At 38.7% G+C, this 26,759-nt stretch overlaps 1 protein-coding gene across 2 annotated transcripts in view; it reads left to right on the top strand.

Moving 5' to 3' along the window:
* Positions 1 to 26,759, top strand: part of CSTPP1 (centriolar satellite-associated tubulin polyglutamylase complex regulator 1) — an 82,088-nt gene that overhangs the window by 24,226 nt on the left and 31,103 nt on the right. For both annotated transcript variants that reach the window (XM_069017285.1, XM_069017284.1), the window contains exon 3: positions 1,176 to 1,306. In XM_069017285.1, coding sequence (XP_068873386.1) covers positions 1,176 to 1,306 — 131 coding nt within the window. The remainder of the gene's footprint in view (positions 1 to 1,175; positions 1,307 to 26,759) is intronic.

The raw sequence follows: 26,759 nt of genomic DNA, 5'->3' as shown, positions 1-26,759 counted from the left end.
ATTGAATGACTTCTCTACACACATACACACAGCCCCAGTTGTTACATGACTTTTTAAATTTTGCTCAACTCTGTCTGGTATAATTCTCTTTCAAATGTGAGACCCTTTTGTGTACTATGAAGGATAAAGTGATTTAAAGTCTTTATATTTAAAGAGGTGATTTAAAATTCCAAACTGAGAGGGTTCACACTGACCACTGGATTTTGTCTGTTTTGGAGATGGTACCTATGGAGAGGATCTGCTGTGATGAAAGTAAACTTGTATCTTTTCATTAATTCTCTCCTATGAGGGAGAGCTAAGCTGCTGTCCCAAGTGAATGTTTTAATGATCTCTCTGGAGTGTTTCAAAGCTTTGTCCCACTTGCATGATGCTGAGCGAAATGCACAAAATCTATCTTTGAGGCAACCCTGTCATTATACCTTTTGGTATATAATGTTTGTATTTGCATTTCTTTTGTTCTTGTATGTTGAGCTTTACCATGCCCAAAGGAGAACTTCCTGCACTTCAGAGAAACCTTTGTAAGACAAATGTTTGCTGTAATAAGTTAGCCTAAAGTGCTTGCAACTTGTATTTTAGGAATTTATACTAAAATACAAAAATGTGAGTGTTGATTTAATGATCCATCATAATGACCAGCTACTCTTTTCAAAATGCATTAGTGCAAATTGTTTAGTGATGTGTCAATCAGCTTTTCATCACAACTGCAGTAAATTTTATACATCCAATAGTCAAGTTTCAGTAATCTAGAAATGATATCTTGAGGCTTCTCTTAAAGAGGATGGTTTTTTTGTGGCTTTGAAGAAAACTAATGCAAATGGCCGTGAAGTTCAAATGGTACTAAAAGAAAGGGCATCTTCTGGTCAGATAAACAACAGTTACTCTTGGTGAACCATTTTCCAATGGATTGTTTTCAAATAAGTGGCTCTTGGGCACTCCTTGCCGGGATTCTTTAGAATGAATTTTACTTTCACAAACCTCTAATTCCTATAATTAAATTTCAATGTGTGGTTTTTGCAAACAGTATTCGCTCTAGAGAACAGATGGGTATAAACTTTGGAGATTTGGTTTCACAAAATGTAATGGCCAGTGGTTTTCCTGCTACTGTTCTAGTTGTTCCCAGAACATTCATGTTGGTTCAGTTTTCTAACGTTCGTGTTTTGACTTTATGTCCACAGTTTTAACAGCGTGCGGCAAGGAACTCACATCTTGTTCCGCGAGTTCAGCTTTGTTCAAGCCACCCCTCATAACAGGGCATCTTTTCTTCGGACCTTCTGGAGGTGTTTCCGAACAGTGGGGAAAAATGGAGGCAAGTATTCCAGCATCTGCTGCTCTCCTTTTACCTGAAAATCATTAGCTAGGCTATTAATGCACTACAAATAGTGACCCTTCACATTGTGTTCTAATATTCTGAAGGTCTTAATGGCGAGACAACATCACATTTCCCTGTGGAATGGTTAAAAAATGCTCCCAGAATATAGTAGTGTAGAAGCACCTTCTTGCAGTGCTACTTCTGTTACAGAACAGCATGTCATGCAACAATAGATCAGAGGGAGGACATTGTAGGCCTGTGCATTGAGATGGATAGGGGAAAAAAAGTGCTGGAGGTTGGTGGATGGGACCCAGAGAAGGTTAGAATATCGGGTGTAGAGCATGAGGGAAGGGGGTGCTGAGATTCTCAGCCAGCTGGGTTCCTGAGTGGTTTCATTAGGAGCCTGCAGGAGGTTGGGTTCATAGCTGTGTGCGGTGGTGAATGCTGCCACATGAGCTGTGCCTGACTTGTCCTGGCATAGCTCCTAAATGATGCTGCACAATCCTGATGGCTGTGGAAGAGGGACCACTGACAACTGTGTGACCTCTTCCCCACCCCTACCCACAAGGAAAAAGCTCCAATGCCAAAATAAATACTCAGCACTGTGCTATCATGTCTAGCTATTCTTATATTGCACTTGGTATATTAGGTATTACAGAACTGGCCAGAGTTCAAAATAAACTCCTGTAACTACATGCAACTAAAATTATGTTTTGTTTTAGTTTTTAATTTAGTATTTTAAGCAAATACACTGAAAGTTGCTGTACAAACGTGAATGTTGGTGGGGTTTTTTTTACTATAAGCCTCATTTTTTTTCAGGCTATTCAGCCTCATTTCTTTTTGCAGGAAAGACTAGAACCATCTCTTAACTGTAGGTAAAACCTTGCCCTCTGGCTAAGCTTTGCCACACTTGTACTTTTGATGAACAGAGTTGCAAGACTGTGAATAAAGACTTCTTTGACATATGCCATCTAGATCTTTGGCAATTAAACAACCATAGTGAAACATGACAAAATCTGTAGTAAGCTACTGAAGTAAGTGACTATGCAGTCTGTAACACCTTCTTCCCTGTGAGAGGTACTTTGTTATAAGTAATTTACTTTAGTTCAGGGATAATATTTTAAATATTTCAGGTAAATGATAGGATATGTATGCAGTAAGGACATATCTGATTTGAGATCAGGTCATAGTCAGGAAAAATAAAATGTAGACTCCTAGAACATATTTCTATAGGGGAGTTAGAGGTAATAGTGAAGAAGTCATCCACCAGAACTGCAGCTGTTAGTGGTGAATGTTATTGAAAAATTGAGAAGAAGCTCTCTGATGGAAAATATCCACTGCAGAACTTTCAGTGCAAGGTTTCATCAGGCTTCATCTACCCAGCATCAACCTCAGCCAGATGAAGGGCACCTGGATTTCTTGAAAAGAACAGAAAAGTTTTAGCTTTGTAATATCTCTTTTCTCTTTGACTTTTAGTAGTTTTATGTGAGTATGGAAGAGGCTGTGGAAGCAGGAGTAACCACCAAGGTACTTTGAAGAGAAAGGGTAATAAGCACAGGAACAAAAGCTCGGGTGGATGTTGCTATGCTCCGGCTGTGGCCTAAAAAGAGTTCAGTGTATATTTTTCTAACTTTGAAGTCCAGTAACTATACTTTTTAGTCTGCATCAATATTACATGTTTAACTCTATATTTATGCATTTATATACATTTTCTTTTTACACTAACTAGAGGCAGAAATGCATCACTTTAGTTAAATTACTATCAACATTTTCATCCACTTAGTCCAATTTCTCTGGTTCTCTAGCCATAATTATGGACTAGAACCTTGATATTTTTCATTTCAGTTTTACTTGCTATGGAAATTTTTTTGCTATACCTGTGTGTAGGGGAACTCATAACATTCATGGCCACTTAAGAATTAAACTCATTTAGCAAGAAGCCGAACCTGTGCAATGTGGTGGGTGAAATATGGTCATTAGCACACTCAGGCATGGACTAGACCTAGATTTTTTTCTTTGGCTGTGTTTGCATGGGAAACCTATGCTGGAGCAGACTCCTGGAAGGAGCTGTGGAGAGAGGAGCCCATGCTGGAGCAGCTTTGCTGGCAGGACTTGTGACTCCATGGGGAACCCAAGCTGGAGCAGTGCATTCCTGAAGGACTGCACCCCATGGAAGGGACCTACTCTGAGCAGTTTGTGATGAGCTGCAGCCCTTGGGAGGGTATCATGCTGCAGAAGTTTGTGGAGGACTGTCTCCCATGGGTGGAATGCCATACTGGAGTTGGTGAAGAGAGCAAGGAGATAGAAATGGCAGAGACAATGTGTGACTAACTGACTGCAGCCCCATTCCTGGTCTCCCTGTATCACTTAGGGGTGGGAAGGTGGTAAAGAAATCAGGAGTGAGGTTGAGCCTGGAAAGAGGGGAGGGCTGGGTGGAAGGTTTAAGATTTGGTTTTATTTCTTACTATCCTACTCTGATTTCATTGGTAATAAATTCAATTTAATTTCCCAAAGTCGAGTCTGTTTTGCCTGTGATGGTAACTGGTGAGTGATCTCACCCTGTCCTACTCTTGCCCCGTGAGCATTTAGTTATATTTTCTCTTGATTGTCATGTTGAGGAGGGGGAGTGACACAGCAGCTTTGGTGGGCACCTGGTGTCCAGCCAGGGTCAAACCACCACAAGGAGGTAGGTTAAGTTATAGGGTCCTGGTAAGAAATTCTGCTTATGGTTATATACTATGCAACAGAGCATGGGACAAGCAACCTGCTTTTTCTGAAATTAGTAGCAATATAGCATGGGCTAATATGGAAATACTGCTTTTGAGACCTGAACTAGAATTCCTGCATTTGATGCCCTGTGTCAGGTGTATGGAGTGTTATTCATCAAATGGCTGTTTTATGTCAATGGAATTTCTGTGTGCAGAAAAGGATGAAAATATATCCTTTGTTTTCTACAACAAGATTCTGCTCTGCCCCAGTTTTCTCTCCTGGGTTTGTTTCTGGGCAGGGATTGCTCCATTCTTTGTCACTGATTTATGTCTTAAATCTTTTGCCTTCCTTTGTCAGAAGTATTACATTCACTAACTTCCCCGTCTTCTAGGATGTTCTTGGTTTTATTTATTCCTTTGTCATAAAAGTATTTACTGCTGTTTCCCCCTCTCTCATTTACTTTAAATTTCATTCCAGATTTGAATTTCATGTTTTAGGAGTGAGTGCTTCTTCTTAATTTTCTCCATCTGTGGAGGGTATCCCTGATAACCTACATAAATGCCAACCCTATGAGGATATAGGCCACCTAATAAATAACTTACATCAAAGCTTGTACCCTGGCTGGAGGGAAGCAAGGGAGAATATAAAAGATGTACAGTGATGCAATTTCCAAGCTTATACAAACTCACAAAACCCTAAACGAACAAAACACCCATCTTTCCACTTCTGAGTGTTTAACTGGGATTTTAGAAAAGTAGACAAAATCTCACAAATGAGTGAAGTGATTGCTTAATCTGGCTGCTAGTTGTTCCTCCTTGAAGCAGGGAAATTTACTGCTTTGTCTGTCAGTCTTGAAATGACCATGCCTTGACTTGGAATGTGCATGTCATTCACCCAAGCAGATGCATCTAGCCATGAGTTCTCAAATGGCCAATAAGAGAGAAATCTGTCTGAACACAAGCAGTGCTTAAATGTAACAATCTGTGTATGTGCAGAACCATGTATACAGTAATTGAAATGCACTAACATTACTGTTCCTCTTGGGAAATTGCTGTAGATGTTACTTGTCTACTTAATTCCTTATCCTTTTGAATTACTGGGAAATAGCTCTTCATGGAGAAATATAGCAGATTTTATGTTATTTTTCCATGTTAGCTCTCTACTTGATGGGTTCTGGTTACATTGACCTTTAAAAGTCCCTTAGATTGGAGATGAGATTTATTTTTTCTTTTGTCTCTGGATAGCAAGGAAAAATTACTAACTTCAGTAAATGTGATGATAACACTTCAAAAAGTAAAGAAAAGTTTGTTGTTTGGGGGTTTTTGTTTTCTTGCTTGTTTATTTTTTCTTAAGAGGATTTATTTTTGGTGATATGCTGGCTCCATTTTACAGGATTTTCCAGTGGTTTTAGAAGCTTAGTAAGATGCAGAGTTCTACTTTCAAGTATGCATGAGCATATCTGGGATTCCATGCATTGGAAATGTGATACCAGGACTAGAAGGAAACAGATGAATGTGATCCAGTGTCAAGAAACTGAGGTTTCTTTGTGAAAAAAAACTTCACAGAATTTCTTACTACAGAATTGTAGAATATTAGTCGGAAGGGACCCATCAGGATCACTGAATCCAGTTCCTGGCCCTGCACAGGACAATCCCAAGACTCACACCATGTGCCTGAGAGCGTTTTTCAGATGCTTCTTGAACTCTGTCAGGTTTGTGCTGTGACCACTTCCCTGGGGAGCCTGTTTCAGTGCCCAACCACCTTCTGGGGGAAGAACCCTTTTCCTAATATCCAACCCAAACCTCCCCTGGCTCAGCTTCATGCTGTTTCCTTGAGTCGTGTCCCTGGTCACAAGAGAGACAAGAGATCAGTGCCTGCCCCACCACTTCCCCTTGTGAGGATGCTGAAGACCACCATGAGCTTTCCCCTCAGTCTCTTCTCCAGGCTGAACAGAGCAAGTGACCTCAGCCACTCCTCATATGGCTTTCCCTCCAGACCCTTCACCATCCTTGTAGCTCTCCTTTGGATGAGCTCTAACAGCTTAATATCTTTTTTATATTGTGGCACCCAAAGCTGCAGCCAGGACTGCAGGTGAGGCCACCCCAGTGCAGAGCAGAGCGGGACAATCCCCTCCCTTGCCCGGCTGGCCATGCTGTGCCTGATGCCCCCCAGGACACGCTTGGCCCTCCTGGCTGCCAGGGCACTGCTGACTCAGAATCCACCTTCTCTCAACCAGGACCCCCATGTCCCTTCCCTGTGGCTCTGCTCTCCAGCCTCTTGTTCCCCAGTCTATCCACAAATCCAGGGTTATCCCATCCCAGGTGCAGAATCCGGCACTTTGCCTTGTTAAACTTCAAATGGTTGGTGAATGCCCAGCCCTCTGATTTGTTGGGGTCTATCTGCAGGGCCTCCCTGCCTTTGAGTAAGCTGACAGCTCCTCCCAATTTAGTGTCATTGATAAACTTACTTAGTATTCCTTTGAGTCCCACATCCAGGTCATTTATGAAGATGTTGAAGAGAACTGGGCCAAAGATGGAGCCCTTTGGAGCCCCACTAGTGAGAGGTCACCAGTCTGTTACCCCAGTCGCTATAACCCTTTGTGCCCTCCTTTTAACTTGTACCAATGATACACAACACTCACAGAGGTGGTTAGAGGACAGCTAGTGTTTGTTGAAGCATAATGATCAGTTAGCAACAGATTTCTCCCGGAGGAAGGCAGAATGGCCAGAAGTCTTGTTTTTCCTCTGCTTATGCTTAAATTGACCTCTTGGAATCTATCTGACCTGCTCTTTTGAATTGTCTGTTCCTCAGGACTCTTTAATTAAAACTGTGCTTTCTCAGTTTAAACGGCCCCTGCAGAGTTCTGCTGTGAAGCCTCATAAGGTCAACATATGCCTCTCCCAACCCCCATGGCTTTCATGTCTTGTTGGTTCTCTGTTTTTAATTAAAAAGATTTTTCCTTAAATGCTTTCCAGCCAATTAGAGAAATTTTGCACTGAGAAACTTGTTCCAGGCCTGATGTATTGAGAAGTGAACAGAAAGCTCAGTCAGAACCATTGGCACTTCTTGTCTAGAGCTCCAGCTTTCTTTGGTGCTTTTCAACAGCTTTTCCCTTTTTTCTTTCTTTGCACTTCCCCCCCTCCCAATTTAGAACTGCTTCCAGCAAAAATAGCTGTTGTTTGATACCTTAGATATAGCACTGAAATGTAAAACTGCTGCAGAAAGTATGTTAGACTATATTGCTTGAGAATCCTTTTTGCAGACACTTGCCTCCCCTTCAGACAAAACATAGTTACTGTTCATATTGAAATAAAATCTTAGAAAATGACCGTGTTTCTTTCACATTCATCACATGGTGTGATGGCTACCTCTTTGCTTCTGCACACTTGAATTAGGAAATTGGAAGCCTAGCTGTCTCTGGAGCTTGTGGAAAGGGAGGTTTACCATAACCAAGGATACAAGCTATGTCATGAAATGAGAAGAGTGGTAAGCCTCTATGACTAGCTCTACTTGAATTTGCCAGGAAGGCTAGATTCCTTACAAAAATGAAAGAAATATCTTATCTATGTAATTCATGTAACCTGGAGATTGAGAAGAGCTAAATGGACCACTCTTCTCCCAGCTCATTTTTGAAAGATGCTATTTTAATGCATTTTTGCTAACAAGATTACTTTCCTGACGTTACAAAATCCCTTCCTTTGCTAGTGTCATTCTAATGCTTCTAAATGTTATTCTTTATATTCAATTACTCTGCCTTTTTTTACTCCCTCCCTTGTAAGCTTTTACACTATCTCCATTTTTAGCTTAGCCAATCTCTGCTAAGTGGGATGTTTAGAACAGTATGGTGACAATCACAGTAAATATCAGAATCTTTTTCCTTTCCTTTTTGTTATTAAAACCAAATCAGATTTTATACCCTGTTATTATAGGAAATCTTTTATGAATCAGTGAGATCTCATAGTATGTTCTAAAGATAAGTAAGCTGTGAATTTTAATGCAGTGTTTTCTGGAAACTCATTCTGCAGTGAAATAGCCTTGGCTGAAATGATTGATCTCCAGCCTTACTCACGTCATAGTTCCTTCGCCCTACAGTTACAGCTGTTGCTATTTATGATTTATCAATGTAGCTCTGCCTGGAAGCACTGACGACTCTGGAGTATCAGGACAAAGGATTTCTGAAGCTGGGGAGAAATAAGTGGAGGGTTACATTTTAGAGATGGTGAGATATATCTACAAGCATTGTAAGTTAAAACATTTGCATTATGTAGATCTAAAATGCATTGCAGGAATCATTTGTACAAGTGGGTCAGTGATGGAGTCTTCAGTTAGTCTCTCCCTGAATTCAGTTCACACCATTCTGTCAAGGCAGTTTGTGAAATTAAATGTAGTACATTGAAAATCCTCCTTGTCTAATCTGGTTTTGGGTTTATTTTTTGTCCCAGTATTGTATTTCCTTTTCAACTGTCTCTGAGCATACACCAGCTCTTCTTAATATTCAAATGTTTGTTTTCAATTTCATATTCCAGATGTGTATCTCTCTAGATTTTTTTTTTTTTGAAAACCAATAAACTTTTCCGTTTGTTTTCTAATGTTTTTTGGCTATTTTGTGTCTTTTGACAGTTCTTCACTGGTTGTGTCATTAAATTAAATTAATACGTTCTTTAGTTTTTGTCTCAGTTGAGCAAAACTTTTAAATAAGCAATTTAAATGTAACGTTGCATTCTTCTAAGCAATTATCCAAAATTCAAGTGGTAATTATTATTACTATTTGCTTTGCAGTCTTCTGGCAAGTTTCCCATCCCTATGACAGCATTCTTATTCAAACCAACTGAAATGGATTTTTTTAATTAAGATTTTTTTAGGTTCCAATATAGTCTTGAAGAGCTTGTATTCCAAATTGTGGGGAAGTTCCCTGGAACAAAACTAGTTCTAGATTGTGTGACCTGGCCTGGGATTCTGAATGCGTCATGTTTCTTATATTAAATAAACTTGGTCCATCTCTTCTCTCGCTTGTAACGTCTTGAAAGATGATCTGCACACTTCATATGCATAAGTGATCATCCAGAAGAACATCTATGAAGCCATAGTTTCATTAATTTCCATGTTTTATGATATTGCTGACCTATTCTTCAGCAGCAGAGATGCTGAAAAAGAGAGAGGTAGAGAAAGTAGATGAAAATTTTGTTTTATCTCAATTCCTTATACTGTGACTTCCTGCAAAGAGGTTTTACGAGAAGAGTCTCTGTGAAGCCCACATCTGCTTTCATCCCAATGTTGGCTCTTAGTCTCCCCTGAGAAGTCAAAGTGCCTAAACTGAGGAAAGCATTATCTTCATCCCTTCTCAGTGAACCCTAAAGCTTACTTCTCTCCGTGCTGTTGGCTTCAAGTGTGTGTCTATGCTGTGTTTGTATAGACAACCTAAGCTCAGGGTTTGTATTTCCATATGGTACAATTCAGCACTTTCTCAAGATACTAGCTTGGGACCTGGAAGTTGCAGAGCTATATTGCTCTGACAGCAGTCTGAGCCTAGTTGATCTGTCTCAGCAGATCAGCTGACGTACAGGGGGTGTTGCTACGGTGTGTCTGTGCTCATTTCTGTGGAATAAACTCTGGCATCCCTGTGTTGAGCTGCTGTGAGCAGTGTAGATGCAATCTGAGGAGGAAGACTGTGAAGGAGGAATGTGTGTTCAGCATGAACAGAAGAGTAAGGACTCTCCTTTACACATGCAGTTAAGTCTTTGACATAGCCTTGGTGCTGAGAGTTATCATTTTAAGTGAAGAGATAACTACCTTTTTAAGTATTGTTGTCCAGGTGCACAGAAAATCTCTGAACAAATAATTTTTGTGTCTTTATCATCCACGGTTCTTCTTCAGCTTTTCTCTCTGATGGTCTTGTTATTTATAGTTTCCATCACTGGAAATTCACTTCCTAGCTTTCCTAAATTAACACCATTGATTTATATAGTGTGTGCCTGACTCTACAATATGTTTCTCTTATTGGGTTGAGCAGACCTGACCTCTATCTAGGAGTTTTTTTCTCTTTGTTCATTGGGAATTTGCACAACTACAATCTCTAACCCCCTGTTCTTCCTCTTCTTCTATTAGTTATACTCACAAAACTTTACATTCAGTTATTTTGATAAAATAAGTTTGGGAGTGCCATTTATTTCTTTTGAGTAACTGATTTTTCCCTGTGGTGTTAAAAGGACTGACTGAATTTCTGTTTCTGTAACTATATTACTGAACTCTTCCAGTAAGCCTTTTCTTGTTAGGCAAGATAATTGGATCCTAGAAACTTAAAACCTTTCAGGAAGTCCGTACTTCACACTTTGTTTAGAGGCCTTGGTTCCATTCAGTATGTCCATGTTTGACTGAAAATGTGATGTTGAATTAGTTTAGCTAAACAATACAGCCATGCTTAGGTATAGAAATTCTTGCATCCTTTTAAAGTTGCCTTACCTGAGTAAACATCTGTAAGTCTGGTTTAAATCAGTATGATCATGTATAAAGTTGTTGCTTATGATGAAAAAGATTGTTGCCTTATGCTTTGTTATGCCTCTTTCAAGGATCCTAGATGAGTATCAGTAGAAGTGATCTGCATGCATGATTAGTACTTTGATATGCTACTGCTACTCTGTGAAATGGGGATAAGGTATTACTATGGAAAACCTGTAATCTGCAAATGAGTTATGAAATGTAGTCTTTAATATTTATAAGTTAAGCTTGATCAGTTTTGAATTTGTCACAGGACGTGATTGTGGTAATGTACAGTCTGTGATACCTTCCTTCATAAGCTGATCTGAGAGTGATTTGCATTCTGTGCTCCTGCTAAGCATGAATCTCATAACTTCTGTTGGAAAAATGGACCTTTCTGTATCTTGGATGAAAAGACACTTACATATCAATCTCTTCTTGACCCATTTTTCTCTTTAGAGCCATATCCCACAGGATTCTTCCAAGGAGATCTCTGAAGTCATTAAAATCTGCTCTCCTGAAATCCAGGGTTGTGGTCCTAATTGGCAGGTAGATACATTTCTGAAACTTCTGTGAAATGGTTTTTCAGGTATAAAGAAAAAGACCTTAGAAATGCTTTGGGCACAGGAAAAGCTTCCACAGAAGTTCACACTTTCCTAGACTGCGATGTCAGTTAGCCAAAAACCCAAAAATCCATAGGATAAAAGCTTTGCTAATTCTAGTGCACAGAGATACTTGTCAAATCTTGTCTTCTCTGAGGTTTTCCTGCATTAAGGTTCAGACCCAGAAGCAGTCAAAATTTACTTCAGCTAATTTAATGAATTTGTACAGATTCTCCAGCAGAACTTGGGTAATATTTGTAATGCAGTAACCTGGTATTCCTCAACAGAAGAAGCCATAGCATCAAGGGAGGCTGGAGAGTACATGGAGTACACAATAAACCTAAAGGAAACTGAACATCTGAAAAGAGGTTGGTTTTTTCTGTTTGGAAGTGCAAGTATGTGAGGTTCCAAAGTGTTACTAGTGTTCATTTTCACAGAGGGAGGAGAGATGACAGGAAAGGCAATATTGTCCTGAGTGGAATTGCAATTCTTCCCCTTCAGTTCCTTTGTGTTGTAGGACAAACTCACTGTGAGCTACAGTCATCCCCTTCTCTTGTCAGCTCTTTACCTGCCCAATTTTTATTATTTATCTCTGTTTTGATCATCTGTTTGTCAAATATTTGTTTCCTTCCAGCTGTCGTATATGCTTATCTGTTACTAATTTTCTCTGTACTCTTTCTGCTGGAGTTAAAGTATTGGATATTCAAAGTGCTCCTCTACTCTTCACTCAAATTTCCCTTATATAATTACCAGAATAACTTATGCATTATCTGAAAAGAAGTCAAGCTGTCAGTGCTTTTGGCATGAAGCTGTCTCTGCATCACTATCTGATGTCAGAAACAAAGCTTTTTCTTTATTTCCTCTTTCTCATCCCCATTCCCCATGCTGCTATTAGGTAGTTCTGCATTCTGCTGGCAGAGGCAGAGGGATAGCTGTACTGTGAGAAGTTACAATGCAAAGTAAATGCTAGTTAACATGATTAGGATACTGAGCAGTTAATATTGAAGCTTATTCCTGAAAGAATTTAAATTTTTCTGTCTACTTTGACTGGAAACTTCTTTTATCAAATAACTTGGATTTGAAGTTTGAAATAACTGAGCAAGTGTAATTGTCCTTAAGGTGCTGAGAAGTGTTTCATGGTTTTCTTCTGTGATGGACAGGACCTCAAATGTGATGTCTTAATTTCAGAATGATGATTATTGATAACTTGAGCAGGTACTTTTCTGTACCTGCTCTCTAAGGATCTCCAGGTATTTTACAGACATTAGGGAATGAAGCTTCCCAAAAATTCTTGACAATACTATTTTCGCTTCAGAGTTCCAGAAAGTGAGACAGGGATATGAAGTAATTAGCTGAAGTTCACATAGTCAGAATTCAAGATGTTTGGCCTTTTGATAGATTACTATAATTTTATATACTAAAGTTGTGTTTTTTACAGATACAGGATTGTTTTACCATGAAACAAGTAGGAAAACACACATATGTTAGCATAAAGCAGCACCATCTAGATAAATTGTTTGTAAGAATCTGTCATCTTTTTTTCTTTTTAAAAAGTTTTGAGAGTACTCATTGTCTTACTCAGAATAGTAGATCACTGTGCATGAGCTGTGTGGGATGATGTCGGCTGCATTTGTAGTTGTTTCCAAGTTTGATGTTACAAACCCCCTTTGCTACATGCATTTCTCAACGGTGTCTTTAGAGCAAGATAGAAATCAGTTTAGTTAACATGTGTCGTCAAGTTCATCATCTCTGTTGTAGAACCACATGCTCAGTAGTATTTTCCTGACAATTCTTCGCTCTTCAGGAGGGGAAGGTTATTTCATGTGTGTGCAGTACTAATGTGTACTGTGTCTGAAAGTGCCTTAGCTCATAAGCAGTCTGGTGCTTAGCTGGTAACTGTATCACTTAGAAAGGCAATCTTGATCTACAGAAGTTGCTGGCTTCTAAAGGTTAAAAATTGGCAAGAGATTTTCCCTTTTGAAGGAGCTCAAAATAGAAGCTACTTTTATGCTGAAGTATATTCTTTATTCATGTTCCCTCATTGTAAATTCAGACTATTTCCCTTTTATATAGAGGTTGCAGTCTTTTGTTGTTTTGCTTAGCTTCAAAGTACCAACGAGTAGAATCTTGTTCAAGCATGTTGTTCTTCAAGGGACCACCTTATAAAATAGCTGACTGTTCTTTCCCCTTGGGTCCAGTCTGCTAGGCAAGTTGCATGCAATGTCTAGTGAAAGATTTCTTAAACACATCTTTTCTGTGAAGGGCCATCTTCTGAGTTCTTTCATTTAAAGAGTAAAACTATGAAGCTTAGAACCTGATCTGGCTATGTCATGTCTTGCTGTTTATCTGGAAAAACAGGCTTAAAAGGTGAACTCTGGGTCTCAAACCCAGCAAAGTGGGATTTTGGCATTTGCTCTGAAGAGGCTGCTCCATGGGAAAGTTGAATATGTACAAGGTGTAGCTAAAGCCAAAACTAAAGAATACCTGCTGGAGCTTGTCCGTTGTTGCAGGTTGTGTCCGTCATGCCTTGTCCTGTGAGTATACAAATTTGATGCCCAAACTCAAAATCTGATGCACTTCTTTGGTAGTCAGTAGACAGTGCCTGATCCATAGGGTAGTTTTGAAAAGTTAGATGGGCTTCTGGTCACTGTCTTTCTGCTGTTGTTTACACTAGGAGTTTAGGTAGAACAGCCTTTTCATTGGTGAAAATGAAAATAAGTTTGGTGCTTGAAGAGACTCAACTTAAACATTACATTTCTCTCTGCATTTCAAATGTTTTCTGTTTTCCAGATTAGTACATCAAACCCTTAACAAAATGTGTCTTTCTAGTGATGCTGTGTTAATTTGTTCTGGCACTCACTATTCTGTAAAGTTCATCAATAAACCTTTTAAGAAAGTTTTTTATTCCATGATGCTTTTCTTCCCTTATAAATCTTCCCCAGCTTTTGTATCTAAAGTATCCCCTAAGCAAAGCAAAGGGAAGTGAATACCATATTAAATCTTATTAGATTAGAGGAGTTAAGAAATGAATCAATGGTCACTGAAATCAACTTTGTAATCTCTTGAAGCGTTTCCTTTGAACCCCAGCTAAGATATCTTGCAGAACTAAAATTAAAGAAAGAAAGTCTAGTAAAATGTTCTTCATCTGTTTCTTGGTAAGTAAACACTGCTAGCTTTAGCAGATTGTGGTGGGTTGACCCTAACTGGATGCCAGGTGCCCAGCAAGGCTGCTTCCTCACTTCCCCTCCTCAGCTGGAGAATCAAGAGGAAAATATAACTAAAGGCTTGCAGGTCAAGATGAGGATGGGGAGAAATCACTCACCAGTTACTGTCATGGGCAAAACTGACACAACTTGTGGAAATTAATTGAATTTATTACTGAAGAAATCAAGAGTAGAATAAAGAGAAAAACAGATCTTAAAAACACCTTCCAGCCAGCCCTCCCTTCTTCCTAGGCTCAACCTCACTCTGGATTTCTGTACCTCCTTGCCCCACCAGAGCTACAGAGGTATTTCTGCTCTGGTGTCTGGAGCACCTCCTGCCCCTCCTTGTGTGTGCTAAGGTGTGTGCTAACTAACCTTTGTGTCTGCAAAGGTGTTTCTTTCACATAGTCTCACTTCCCTCTCCAGCTGCAGCTCTGCAGTTTGGGGTTTGCGTTTTTTTACTGCTTCTTAAATGTGTTATCCCAGAGGCACTGCCACCATCACTGATGGGCTCAGCCTTGGCCAGTGGTGGGTTGATATTGGTTCTGGCTGGCATTGGCTCTGTCAGACCTGGGGGTGAAGCTTCTGAAAACTCACACAAACCATCCCTGCAGCTTCACCCACTACCAAAACCTTGCCACACAAACCCAATACACAGAGGCAGCAAATAAACAGATTTACTAAGGGAAGCAATTTTTAAAGAAGTAATACAGCTACTGAAAATTTTGTTTGTTATTTCTTTTGGCTCTCCCTGTTAGAAGAATATATCTGCAACATCCCTATACACACACAGAGCCCAGAGTTTTGTTTTACAAGGTCTTACGCTGATTTAAAATAAATTAGATTAGTTCTTCAATTAGATTCACAATATTTTGTGTACTCAAAATATTATTTCTGATAATAGACATACTTTGGATGCTTGTTAAGGCAATTTCTAGTCAAACAGCTGATACTGAGTAGGGTAGTATGCAGTATTATAAATATTATAAATATTTTTTTCTTTATGCCAAATGGAAGATGTTAGCATTTTCCTCTGTTCTCTGCTGTCCTTGTTGTACTTAGTTTGCTGGAGCAAATATGGGATAAGCAAAGAAATTCAAACTGGCAACTCCTGAATCCTAAGCCTGTTAATCCGTATCTTTGGCAAATCCCTTAATCTCACTGTACCTTCATTTTTCTATTTATAACCTGGAGTTCCACCTGTTGGATTGAATTAAGTAATCTTTGGACATACAAGTTTTGGCTGGATGGGTAAAACTAAGAGTATTTAGCTATCTGTATAGATCAAATTTGATGGAATCAAAGCCTTAATGAACTCACACTTTTTTGTTCATGATAAACAGTTAATTTTAGACAGATGCATGTAAACTTGCAGCTTCTTTCCATTAAAATAATTTAACTCTTTTCTGAATACAGAAAAAAGAGTGAGTAAAACATTATAAGCATTTGAAATTTAAAAGCTGTAACATAAAAAAGCCTTTAATATCAGTCGTTCTTCTCTTCTTTCCTCCCCCCCCTTCCCCAGTTTAGACTCAAAGTTTTTTCCTATGGGAATTTTCCTGCTTTTTTAACAGTTCTTTGGATGATATTAAAATCAGTTTTGGAGGAACGGAGGAAAGGCTTTATGGTTGATAGAACTGGATTTCAAGAGTTATATCTATTCATGTGAAAACTAACCAAACCTGCAGAGAGTAAATGTGAAAGTGGCGGCTCTGTTTGTTGTGGTTTGGTGCAGAGGATTGTCACACACAATGTACACATAATCACCTTAAAATCATTCAGACCTGGAACAGTTTCAGCAGAGTGTGAGGTGTAGCATTCGCCCAATTGTTAACATTTGCTCCTTTGCCTTTTCTTACTCACTTGGTATTTGAGCATTTGCTAAACATTTAATAAAAACTAGGTCAAATACATCCAATACTTAATTTGTGGATATTTGTATTATTCTAATTGGTACAAACTGAACATATTAAAAATGTAAAACTCAGATTAGGAAAGTGTCATCATACAAGCAAATCTGTCTTAATTACCTTTTTTTTTTGTGAGCATTTTTTATGTAACGGAGATACAGGTAGAGAAGAATTTTGCTTTTTTCTCAGTTATGACTACTCTGCAGGGCAGAGACCTCACTATTATGACAGTTTTAAAGAATGGCTCTAAAGTATTTTTAGAAGAAGCTTAAGTGAGTGTTAAGTTAATCTAATATTTTAAGCAGCCTTGAAACACTGGATATTTGCTTGCTACTAAGTTGACTCTTCTTAGAAAATTATTTATTTGTCTTGTAAGTTCTTCTACAGGCACCATGGCAAAAGGAATTTACGTAACTCCTGAAGTTACACAGTAGTGTTCATTTTGAAACTGGAGCATGGTAGTAACTGACTGTAGAAGAGCCTGAATCCTTAGAGAGTTAACTGTGTCATCAAACATATTCCTTACAACCTAGGAACATGATTGTTCAAATTATAGCCAGAAGTTATTCTAAAATCTTATTTTCAGACTATAGTAGCTTTTTGAGGAAATACAAGCAAAAATAAATAAATCCAGAATTAAATAGATTGTATCTCTGCAGAAAAGATGATTTAAAGAAAATATCAATAGAGTTTTCTTCAAAATACTGCAGTTTTAAGTTATTGAGGTATCCAGAAGTGACTTTTCTGCTCTTCAGAAACCTTGTTCAGATCACTTTGAACTTAAAATGGTTTCAAGGTAAATATGGATTTGACAGATATTGTTATCCTTGAGCCTTAAAGAAAAAATAGCATTTTATTTGTCTTCTTTGATGATTTTGAGTAGAAACAAAACCAAATAATCAAAAGTGACCACACTGAGAAAGAATTGTTAGCGAAAACATCTCACAGAACATACCTTCAATTAAGCTTCTGAGACTGGCTCCCATCTGCTGTAATTGGAAGTGCAATGCAGAACTTCTTAGGACTTGAATGCAGTCAGAGCAGCATGTAGGCTGCTAATTTTTCTGCACAATAATTTATTTTCCCTTTGCTAACTGGGGAATTCTCCAGATATACTCAGTTCAGTGTTGTTCTATCGTTTCACTACTTGTACTGAATTTTTTTAAAGCATATTTTTAACTCAGATCACTTTTATAAATAGTTTTCTCCGAAATCTTGACATTGGATTAGTCTAAGTGGGATGAATTGGGTGACTTTTCACAGAATTCAGTTTTGGCTTTAAGTGAACTACTTGAAATTCTACTAGAGTTAATATCTTTGAAAGTTGTTGCAGAATTTGTTCTCCCATTTTTGCATGTGTCGCTATATAATTTTTTTCCAGTCACGTTAAGGTACAGGTGAGAACCTGAAGGGATACTGTGTTCTGCAGTTTTAGCCTGGTCTGGATGCCACTTCTACAAAATATCCTTTGGTTGTCTTCTACAGTATTAGCATGTGACTTCCATGCCTGAGAGCCAGAAGACATCTAGGGGTCACTAAAACATTGTGATGGTTCAATTGCTTTGTGCATACACATTGTTGCAGGCTTTAGAGTCACTGAATAGATGTATTCTGATAAAACTACTGCATGCAATCCCCTTGCTTCCAAGTAGCATCAAGTGATTTGGAAAGGGCCAACAGCACCATGACAGGAGCTTGCGAGACAACAAAAGAAAGGCAAATTATTTCACTGGTTTTGAAGGAGTTTCAAAGTTCTAAAGTATTTTAAATTTTTGCTTGTTGAAAAGTCCCAATTCCACAATGTTTTACCTGAGTCACAGGTGTGTTTGAAGAAGCTGCCCAGTAACTACACTGTGTAGGCTTTGTCTAACATGGAAGTGAAGGTGTTGTAGTAGAAATGTTTCTAGGGAGTGGGACAAAGCATAGTGTGTTGCATTATTTGTTAATGCAGCCATTTTTTATTAGAAATGCATTGGCAGGTTAGGGCACAGAGGAGCACCTGTTCCCTGGCTTTCTCTGGCCACTGAGTATCAAAGCATCTACTTTTTGTTGATGAAACAGAAGAGGATCTGTGTGCGAGTTCAAACGTCTGAGTAACTGGCAGCTGGGTTTTCTCCATGTAAAATTGCAAGCATTCTTCTCATATCATACTATCCTCCCTCTCGCTGCCTTCAGTCCCGCCTTGAAATCTTCTATTTTGAGGGCAGAGTCTGCCAAAGATGCATTGGCAAGAAAAGTAAATTCTCCCTCTGAAGAGCTCATGTCACTCATTAGCATGTGAGAAGGGTGATTGTAAATAAACAACAAATTATTTTAAGTTCTGTGTAGTGTTAATTCTAGTAATGTATACAAGGACATACAGCTGACTGGATAAGGTAGAGATACCATTATTGTTTAGAAAGAACTGATCCCTGCTCCCAGTTAAGTGCTTGGCACTTTATCCCAGAAGCCTTACTGTAACGAGAACAACTGACACTATCTTTATGTTAGCATTACCTCTAGTGTCCTTGGTTTTTTTCAGTTCTTACCTTATCTTTTTTTCAGATCTTACCAGGTGAAAGAGGACCAAGAAAGTACGTGTGTGTATCCTGTAGAGTTGTCCAGTATTCAGTTAAGTGCTATTGCCAGTAATGCATGTTATGATCCCACACTATATCTTTAATATGAATAAGGGAAATATACAGGACTGTATGTTCACCCCACAATGCAAATGGGTTGCCCAGGAATACTGCAAGTTGAAGCCTGTTCTATTAGAAATTGTACTTTCATTACCTTGGAAGCAATATAATTTTTCTTTCTTCACAATCATTTTTTAAAATGGCTTTAAAACCAAACCACTATGCTTCACATGACTATGAAACATTTACGGTTGGTTTAGTCTACTTTGCACTGGAAAAAGGCTCAGCATTTAAGATATCCTAGTGATTCAGTTTCTTGTGGTAAGAGCTAGACAGGAAAAAGAGACTTATTCTGGTCATATGCCTAAGATAAATTGGAAACTGAAGGTGTTGTCTTCTCAGAATTGAATGCGTCTGAGACTTTACTAATGCCTTAATTAAGTCTCCAGTACCATGTCAGCATAACCTGATCTAATTGCTGGCTAGTGAGGTACTGCCTTCTTGCATCCTTCTTATGGCAGCTCCAGCACTTGTTCCATCTTGTGCTGATCTGTCTCAGCATGCTAAACTGGCAGAAAACTATTCAGTACTTCTGCTGCTTGAGTTAGTTTTCTCCCAGCACAGCACATTGAAATGTGCCAGTGCAAGGTCACAGAGAGGTGGAAGGCAGAGTGTGGTACTCTGCAACCATAGCTGAACTCAAACTGCCAACAGTTCCCAAGTGCAAAAATCCCAGCATTGACAAACCCAGCCTTAAAATACAGGTCATATTGCTTTGTATTGGTATTTAGTCTAGTCTAATTAGATAATATACTGAATATAGTAATATTTTGCTTTAAAACCTCCTTTAGAGAGTAATACACTTGTTGAGTTTACAGCCAGAAAGTACCATTAGGCCGTGAAGTTTGACCTGTATAGCACATCATTAAACTTCACTTAGTAACACCAGTATTGAGCCAAAACACTTTTGTCTGACTGAAAAATAATTTGCATATCTTCCAGAAGGGCATTCAGGTTTGATTAAGTCATGTGAGCCTGAAGGGGCCAAAGGGCCCCTGGGAAAAATAGCAGGAGGAAGCAGTCAGCTGCCGGTGCTGCCAGAGCAATTAGGCTGGCCTGCAGCCCGGTCCCCATGAAGTACTGAGTTTTCATGGGAAGGAGGGTTTCTGCAAATAGTCTGCTCTCCTCTTGGACACCTTCCTCAGGAAGGCTGATCCATGGGTAGTTGTTCTGCAGGCATGCAGTAGGGTGGCCCTCGTGCACACTCCACACTGCTGCTGCTGCTGCTGCTGCTGCTGCTGCTGCTGCGAGGAAATTGCTTGTGGAGATAGAAGGGCCAGGTGAGAAAGAAATTGTCCTGACAAGGAAGGAAGGTTGTTTATTGATAACTTGTGTGTTTTGTTAGAGGTCAGAATTTACCAAGACTTACTTGATTTTGATATCTTTGGGGGCCTGTAAAATCAGATTCCTGAACACACTACTGGAATCTCAACTTGGGCAGTCTTCAACAATGTGATTATCTTCACCCTAATTTTTTTTTTTACTTTGTGAAAATTATGGGGTTTTAAGTGTTTCAATCATTTGTTGAAGTCAATTCCTTATTCTTGTTTTTGACAAGTTAAGTAAATTATCACCTTGAACCTCTCTCTGTGAGGCAGGCTTTGTAAGCACATGATCATTCTTGCAGCACTTCTGACTCCTTTTCAATTCAACCATCATTCCCAAGTTGTGGGTATTTCTGATTGGTCAAGTGCTGGTATCTGAGCCTCTCTACTTGACATTGCTGTGTTTACTCATCTCAGGACCATGTAATCCTCCGAATTACATTTTTCTGAGAATTTCTCGTGACCACCTTCACCTATCTTTGTAGAAACTATTTACCCAGGTGGAGCCCTCTGCATTCTTTGTTTCTAGATACAATGTTTCATGTATGAGGCTCTAAGCTACATGTGAGCTGACTATGCCCATGAGGTTTTTCCATGTTACTACTCATTACTTTTAAATTTTTAGTTTCCTCAGTTTGTATATGGCTCACAAATGCTATACTTAATAATTTTTCTCTTCTAGGCCATTAATTGAAACATTGCTTTAAAATGTAGAACTGAGGAGGTATTCTTGGGGGTCCCAAGAGAAATACATCTCCTAAGTAGTGATTCCTCATCCTTATTTTGAGATGTAACAGTTCATATGGTTAGTTGTTGTTTTGAGTAATTAAAAATTTTTAATCACAGCATTGTTTATATAAAGTGTACTATCTCGGAAAAACTAACTGGGTTTTGATGCTTTTTTACACCTAGACTTGTGTTCCCCTTTGAAAAGATTGCTTAATTCACCAAGAAACTTTTATTCATGTTTCATAGCTATTAGTTATTAACTGATAAAATACAATATTTTTCTGTTTGAATATTTTGTTTGGGAGTGCTATCAAAGTGGCCATGATACAGGTGCCCAGGTTATCTCAACTGGTGACAGTACTTTAAGTGTTATTTTGACCCCATCAGCATCAGTGTACTGTGTGCTCTTTGGGTAGGCACTTCACTCAGCGTAAGCCCCAGTCTTATAATTTTTAAGTGCTAAAGTGACTTCAGCATTTTTCTGGTCCTGTAAAATTTCCCAGGTGTTTCAGGCTTTGAAAATCACTTCTCAGTAGTACTGAGAGCTTGTCAGCCAACCCTCTTCAAAATTCTCACAGAAATTATGAACATCTGCTTTTAATTTTTTAATATGTTAAGTACCACTCCAGTACTGACATCCTTGGAAATTATCATTGAAATGGAAAATGTTTTGGATTCTGCAGAAAAAGAAGGATGATACGTATCGGATTAAATATAGCACATGCTTTTTCTGAACACTGCTTTATTTTTCCCCCCATGTAGCAAAATGTCAAGAGGACTATCATTACTACATTTTTCTCCTGATATGCATATCATTATCTTTGTCTTTTTGTCCCCTGATTTTTTTTTTACCAGCTTTATTTTGTTTCTCTTCCCAGTTTCCTGCAAATTCCTGGCTTCTGAGTATTATTTGCTGCTGTCAGATGCCTTTATTTTTTTTACATTGTATTGTTTTTATACTGCTTAGGAGTCTATGAAAGATATTTATGCTAATACTAGATGAATTTTACTTGAATCTTCCACTTGAAATATATCAGAAAGGTAGTTAAAATATTGCCAGTGTTTGGCAGAGAACTTAATATCTCCCACTGTCTGAATTTCATCTTGGGAAGGCTGTGCACCTTTTGGAAAGGGATATATCACAGAATATGCTGAGTTGGAAGGGACCCATAAGGATCGTTGAGTCCAAATCCTGTCCCTGCACCGTATCAGCCCCAAGAGTCACACCATGTGTCCAAACACCTCTTGAACTCTGTCAGGCTTGGTGCTGTGGCCACTTCCCTGGGAACCTGTCCCAGTGCCCAGCCACCCTCTGGGTGAAGAACCTTTCACTGCTACTCTACCTAAACCTCCCCTGACACAACTTCAGGCCATTCTCATGGATCCTGTCTCCCGCCACCAGAGAGAAGAGATCAGTGTCTGCCCCTCCTGTTCCCCTCACTAGGAAATGTGTGACATTTCATCCAAATAAGGTATAATACAAAAATGTGTCAATAAAAATGTTTGGCAGCACTGTGACAATGAAATTCATATGAAGTGTGCAAGTATGATAAATATTATGAAGAAAGGAGGAGAAACTCTCTAATAGCATAATGCTTCAAAACAGTGTTTGCATAATGGAGAAAGTGTTGATATAATTTATACAGACTTGAGGTAGTTTTCTGCACATTCAGGATTTTAGCATTTTTTGACATTTACAATGTTGTATTACTGCCACATTTTTAAACAGCTTTTCCTTGAATTTTTTTGAGATAAACATGATCTTACACTACTGAAATAATTGATTAATACTAACACCCTTCTTACTCCACGTACTGCCATATCTTCCATGTACTTACTGAACAACTTCCATAGCAGGTGGTTGTTCTTTGTTCATTTTATGACTTGTGCATAAAATTAGGTCACAGCTTGGACAAAGCCTTGTTCTATTCTTTGCATGATTTCTAAAACATCTGAAGGAGTAAACAGGGAAAAAAATTCAGTTTCAGATGCAGGAATTTGTAACATAAGATTAAAAATTCAGTGCTTAGGCAATGCCAAAAAGTTTCTAAAAGGGTTATTTGCTATACATGGATTTATCTCTGCTTATCCTTATTTTATTTTATTGGGTGGAAAGTTAGATTTTTAAACTGTGACGATCCAAAAGCAGGTTTTTCAGTTTACTCAAATTAGAGTGGTTTGCTGTAATGATGTTTGCCATTTATAAAGCTGAATAATAAGTCGTCTAAATGATAGAAGCTGACAGCAAAGGCAAAATAAGCCTTATGTTGGCATGTCAGTTCAACTGTGGGTGGATTTTCAGAGTTTTGAACTCTTTAGCTATTAATAACCCACTCTCTGCAGAGAAATCTAATCGGGTAATTTCAAAATTAATTATCACACTTTCAACCACCTGATAGTCATGAGTAACTCTTGAAAAAAAAAAAAAAAACAACACCCAAACCAACAAAACCCAAAACTTCAAAAGGATATGTACTCCCATTACTAGGAAAGAAAATTGACTTGTCTGTAATACCTTAAGGCAAACATGGCACTTTTGAAGAAGATGCACCTTTCCAAGTCAAATACAAATGCATAAGAGGGGGTGGAACTAGCTGCACTAATGACTTTTTTGCCCAGAGCAAGGGATGTTCCAGTGTTGTTTAATAAAATGCAGTCTCTGAATGCTGCAAAATAGAGGCTCATACACCACTGCTGAGTGCTAAAGTGACTAGTTAAAGATTCATTTGTCCTTAATTAAGATGACCTTAAATTTCTTTGCACGGTGGCTACTGGAGGATGTAATTGAAGGCACCTGACACTTATTCACTAACTTTAGTTCAAGATTTTACTCTTGTAAGAGATTCTTCAGTAGATAAATTCAGAATGATTTATCCCTTTAATGCTTTAGCTTTAATAACCGTAAGCTATTTCCTTAGTCATTTAGAATTGTGTGATGCAGGAGATAGTTAAGCTTACTCTCCAAGAGATTAATTTCCTGCTTTTACACTGGCATTGACTTCTTTTTTTATTAAACAGGAATATTACGGATTTCAGTCACATTTTCTAATTGCAGGTACTATCATTTATAAAATCACTCTCTCCTGTGTGCTGTGGAGGTAGGGACATTTTGTAGATTGCATTCTGAGGAAGGTGATGCGTTGCTTTCAAACACTGGAGAAAAGAGTTTGCCTGGGAGTCCTGTGGCCAGCTGTTCTACAAGGTGGCTTGCAAGGAAACTGCTTCTTCCGAAGGAAGCAAGCTGAGCCTGTGGCTAGATAAGGACTTTTAGGTTGGCACTGGTGAGAGAAGGAGTAGTCCTTGCCTTCCTCTCTACTCCTGATTTTCTTCCCTTTCTTTGTGGGGATGCAGTTGGCTGTATAGTGAAGACAGCACAGAGCTGATCCAAACAAAAAATAGCCTGTAAACCAGAAATTTCTTTTCAGTTTCATTAGTTTGTTGTCCTGTATAAGCAGCTGTGCTGGAATAATGGAGGGGATGGGAATGAAATGTAAGGGAGAAAAAGACTTCCCTTTGCAGAAGAAGACCCTGTATAAAATCTGTGTTTGTATTACAGTGTTGTCTGATGGTGTTATAAAGGGCCTGGCAGGCTAGACCTGTTCTTAACACCATCAAACTTCTCTTCCTCAGAAAGCAATTTATATATAATTTCAGATCTCTTGTTTACAATTGTAGCATAAGCTATCAACAGCTTGTTGAATTTGTCTTGTCTGACTTTATCTGCATGCAGGAGAGTGGGAGCCAAAGCAGAAAGATGACTAGTTTATTGTCTCACATAACATTTTAACTGAAAACATCCTGGTTGCAGGTATTTCTAGTGTTTTCCTGAACTTTCCATATGAAAAGTATTATGGATGCTTAACTGACAGATACTAAATCCTCTGTGGTATAGGTCCTGTTTTTTCAGTTTATTGTTCTTCTGCTCATCCCAAAGTTGTTAGAATACTTTTTCTATTTTTTTTCAAAAGCCCGCTGGTGCTACAGCCAATGAAGTAGCTTTATTCTTTTTCCTGACTTTGTGATGTATATTATAATTTGCTATACATACAGAAAAGAGTTTGCACAAAATGATGCAGGTTTTACTCAGACCATAGATGTAATGAAGTTGCTTTCACAGGCAACTTTAATATAGCTCTGCTCTTCTCAAACTGTGAAAAAGGCTCTAGGGGAACCAAGAATGTTTGCCAAAACTGCTTAGGCAAATGCCTAAACATATCCTCCAACCACACTCATAGTGCTTGAGCACAGCAAACTAGGACTGAGTCAGACTGACAGTGTTTCTAGAATAATTCTGTTTCAGATGTTAAAATTAGTGGATGGATAAAGAAAGCATCTCTGCTGACTGCAAGTACATTAGAATAACAGAGCAAAACACACCACTCCAGACAGTCAGGAGACTAACATTAATCAAGGTGTTCACCTGTATTTTGTATTGAAGCTTCCCAAAACAAACAAAACCACTGGAAACATTATTCAGGCTATTACCAGTGGTTCCTTAGTCTTGACAGTACCAGCTCAATTCAGAGCTGGTTAGCCTGGGGATTCTTTCTCTTTACCAAGTAGTACTATCTCTAGCACTCATCTTCTGAGCATATCCACTTGTATTAAAGAGCCTTTGTGTGGCAGTACTTGAAAGCCTTCTTCAGAATTTGTTGTGCCCTGTGTTTTAACTGAGCAGTTTTTAATATAAACCTTTTCTGCTTCCCTTGTCTATTCTCTTCTTCCCCTCTTCTCTATCCTTCTTTTTCCTGAGTAACTGTAGGGTGAGAAAAGAAGCAGTTTTGCATTTCAGTGCACTTAATGTAGCCAAGAGGTTTGTTCATTGCTGCTTTGTACTTTCAAGCAAACAAGAAAATTTAGATTAATAGGTTGTTTATTCTTTTGCGTGTTCCTCAAATCAAAGGCACTGGATTGCATTATTAAAGCAGTTTTGTGTGGCAGGCTTGGAACTGTCCTCACTGAGCTGTACATGAAGAAAAACGATTGCTTTTCATCCCCCACTCATTATGCAGATTGGCACAGGAACACTGTTAAATGTGGTATCATGTACTATCACTTAAAGACCTTCCTTCTGTACAGCTAATGTTGGGCTCCATTTTCACAGGATGATCAGTCTTGGAACAGACAGGGAAAACCCTAGAAATAGAAACACGTATGTCCTTAAATTTAAAAATTTTAAATACTAACCAGTTTAATAAACAGAGGTTTTGCTCAGAACACTAGTGACTGTCTGCTTTGCTGTGCTCTCAGATCTCTTCATTGAGGATTCTGTTCATTTGTTTCTCATCCATTCAGTTAGCAATAATGCTTAATTTAGGCTTTCAACAATAATCTATCCAGCCAAATTATTGAAGAAAATTTTCAACATTTTGAGAATAGGCCCATAATGGAAGGATCTAGCTAGTGTTGGGTAGCTGACTTAAATGCATGACTGTGTCCTGTGGATGTTCTCTAATGAATGGGCAGAAGTGTATCTCTGGGTCTCTGATTGCATTAGGTACTCTAATTCCTTTTTCATTCTATGACAGCAGAGTGTCTCCTCACCCAAGGCCTTCTGCTTTCAAAGTGAAAAGTCTGAGGGACATAATGTTAGAGCAGAGGAGGCAATTGTGCCTGTCTTAGGTAAATAGGAGGAAACAAGTTTCTTTGCCTTATTGTTCTATTTTGGCTCTAGCTAATGTTTAGAGCAAGAAAGCACTACATTCATCATCTTATGAAATGGCAAGACTTCTACTGTGTGCAACACACCAGCATGGCCAGGTGCACAGTGGGAAATAAGCACTGTCACAGTTACCAGACTGGCTGAACCTCTGTACTCTC

Source organism: Aphelocoma coerulescens, chromosome 5 (assembly GCF_041296385.1).
Source record: "Aphelocoma coerulescens isolate FSJ_1873_10779 chromosome 5, UR_Acoe_1.0, whole genome shotgun sequence".
Taxonomy (NCBI): domain Eukaryota; kingdom Metazoa; phylum Chordata; class Aves; order Passeriformes; family Corvidae; genus Aphelocoma; species Aphelocoma coerulescens.
This window is presented reverse-complemented; position numbering and strand designations above follow the sequence as displayed.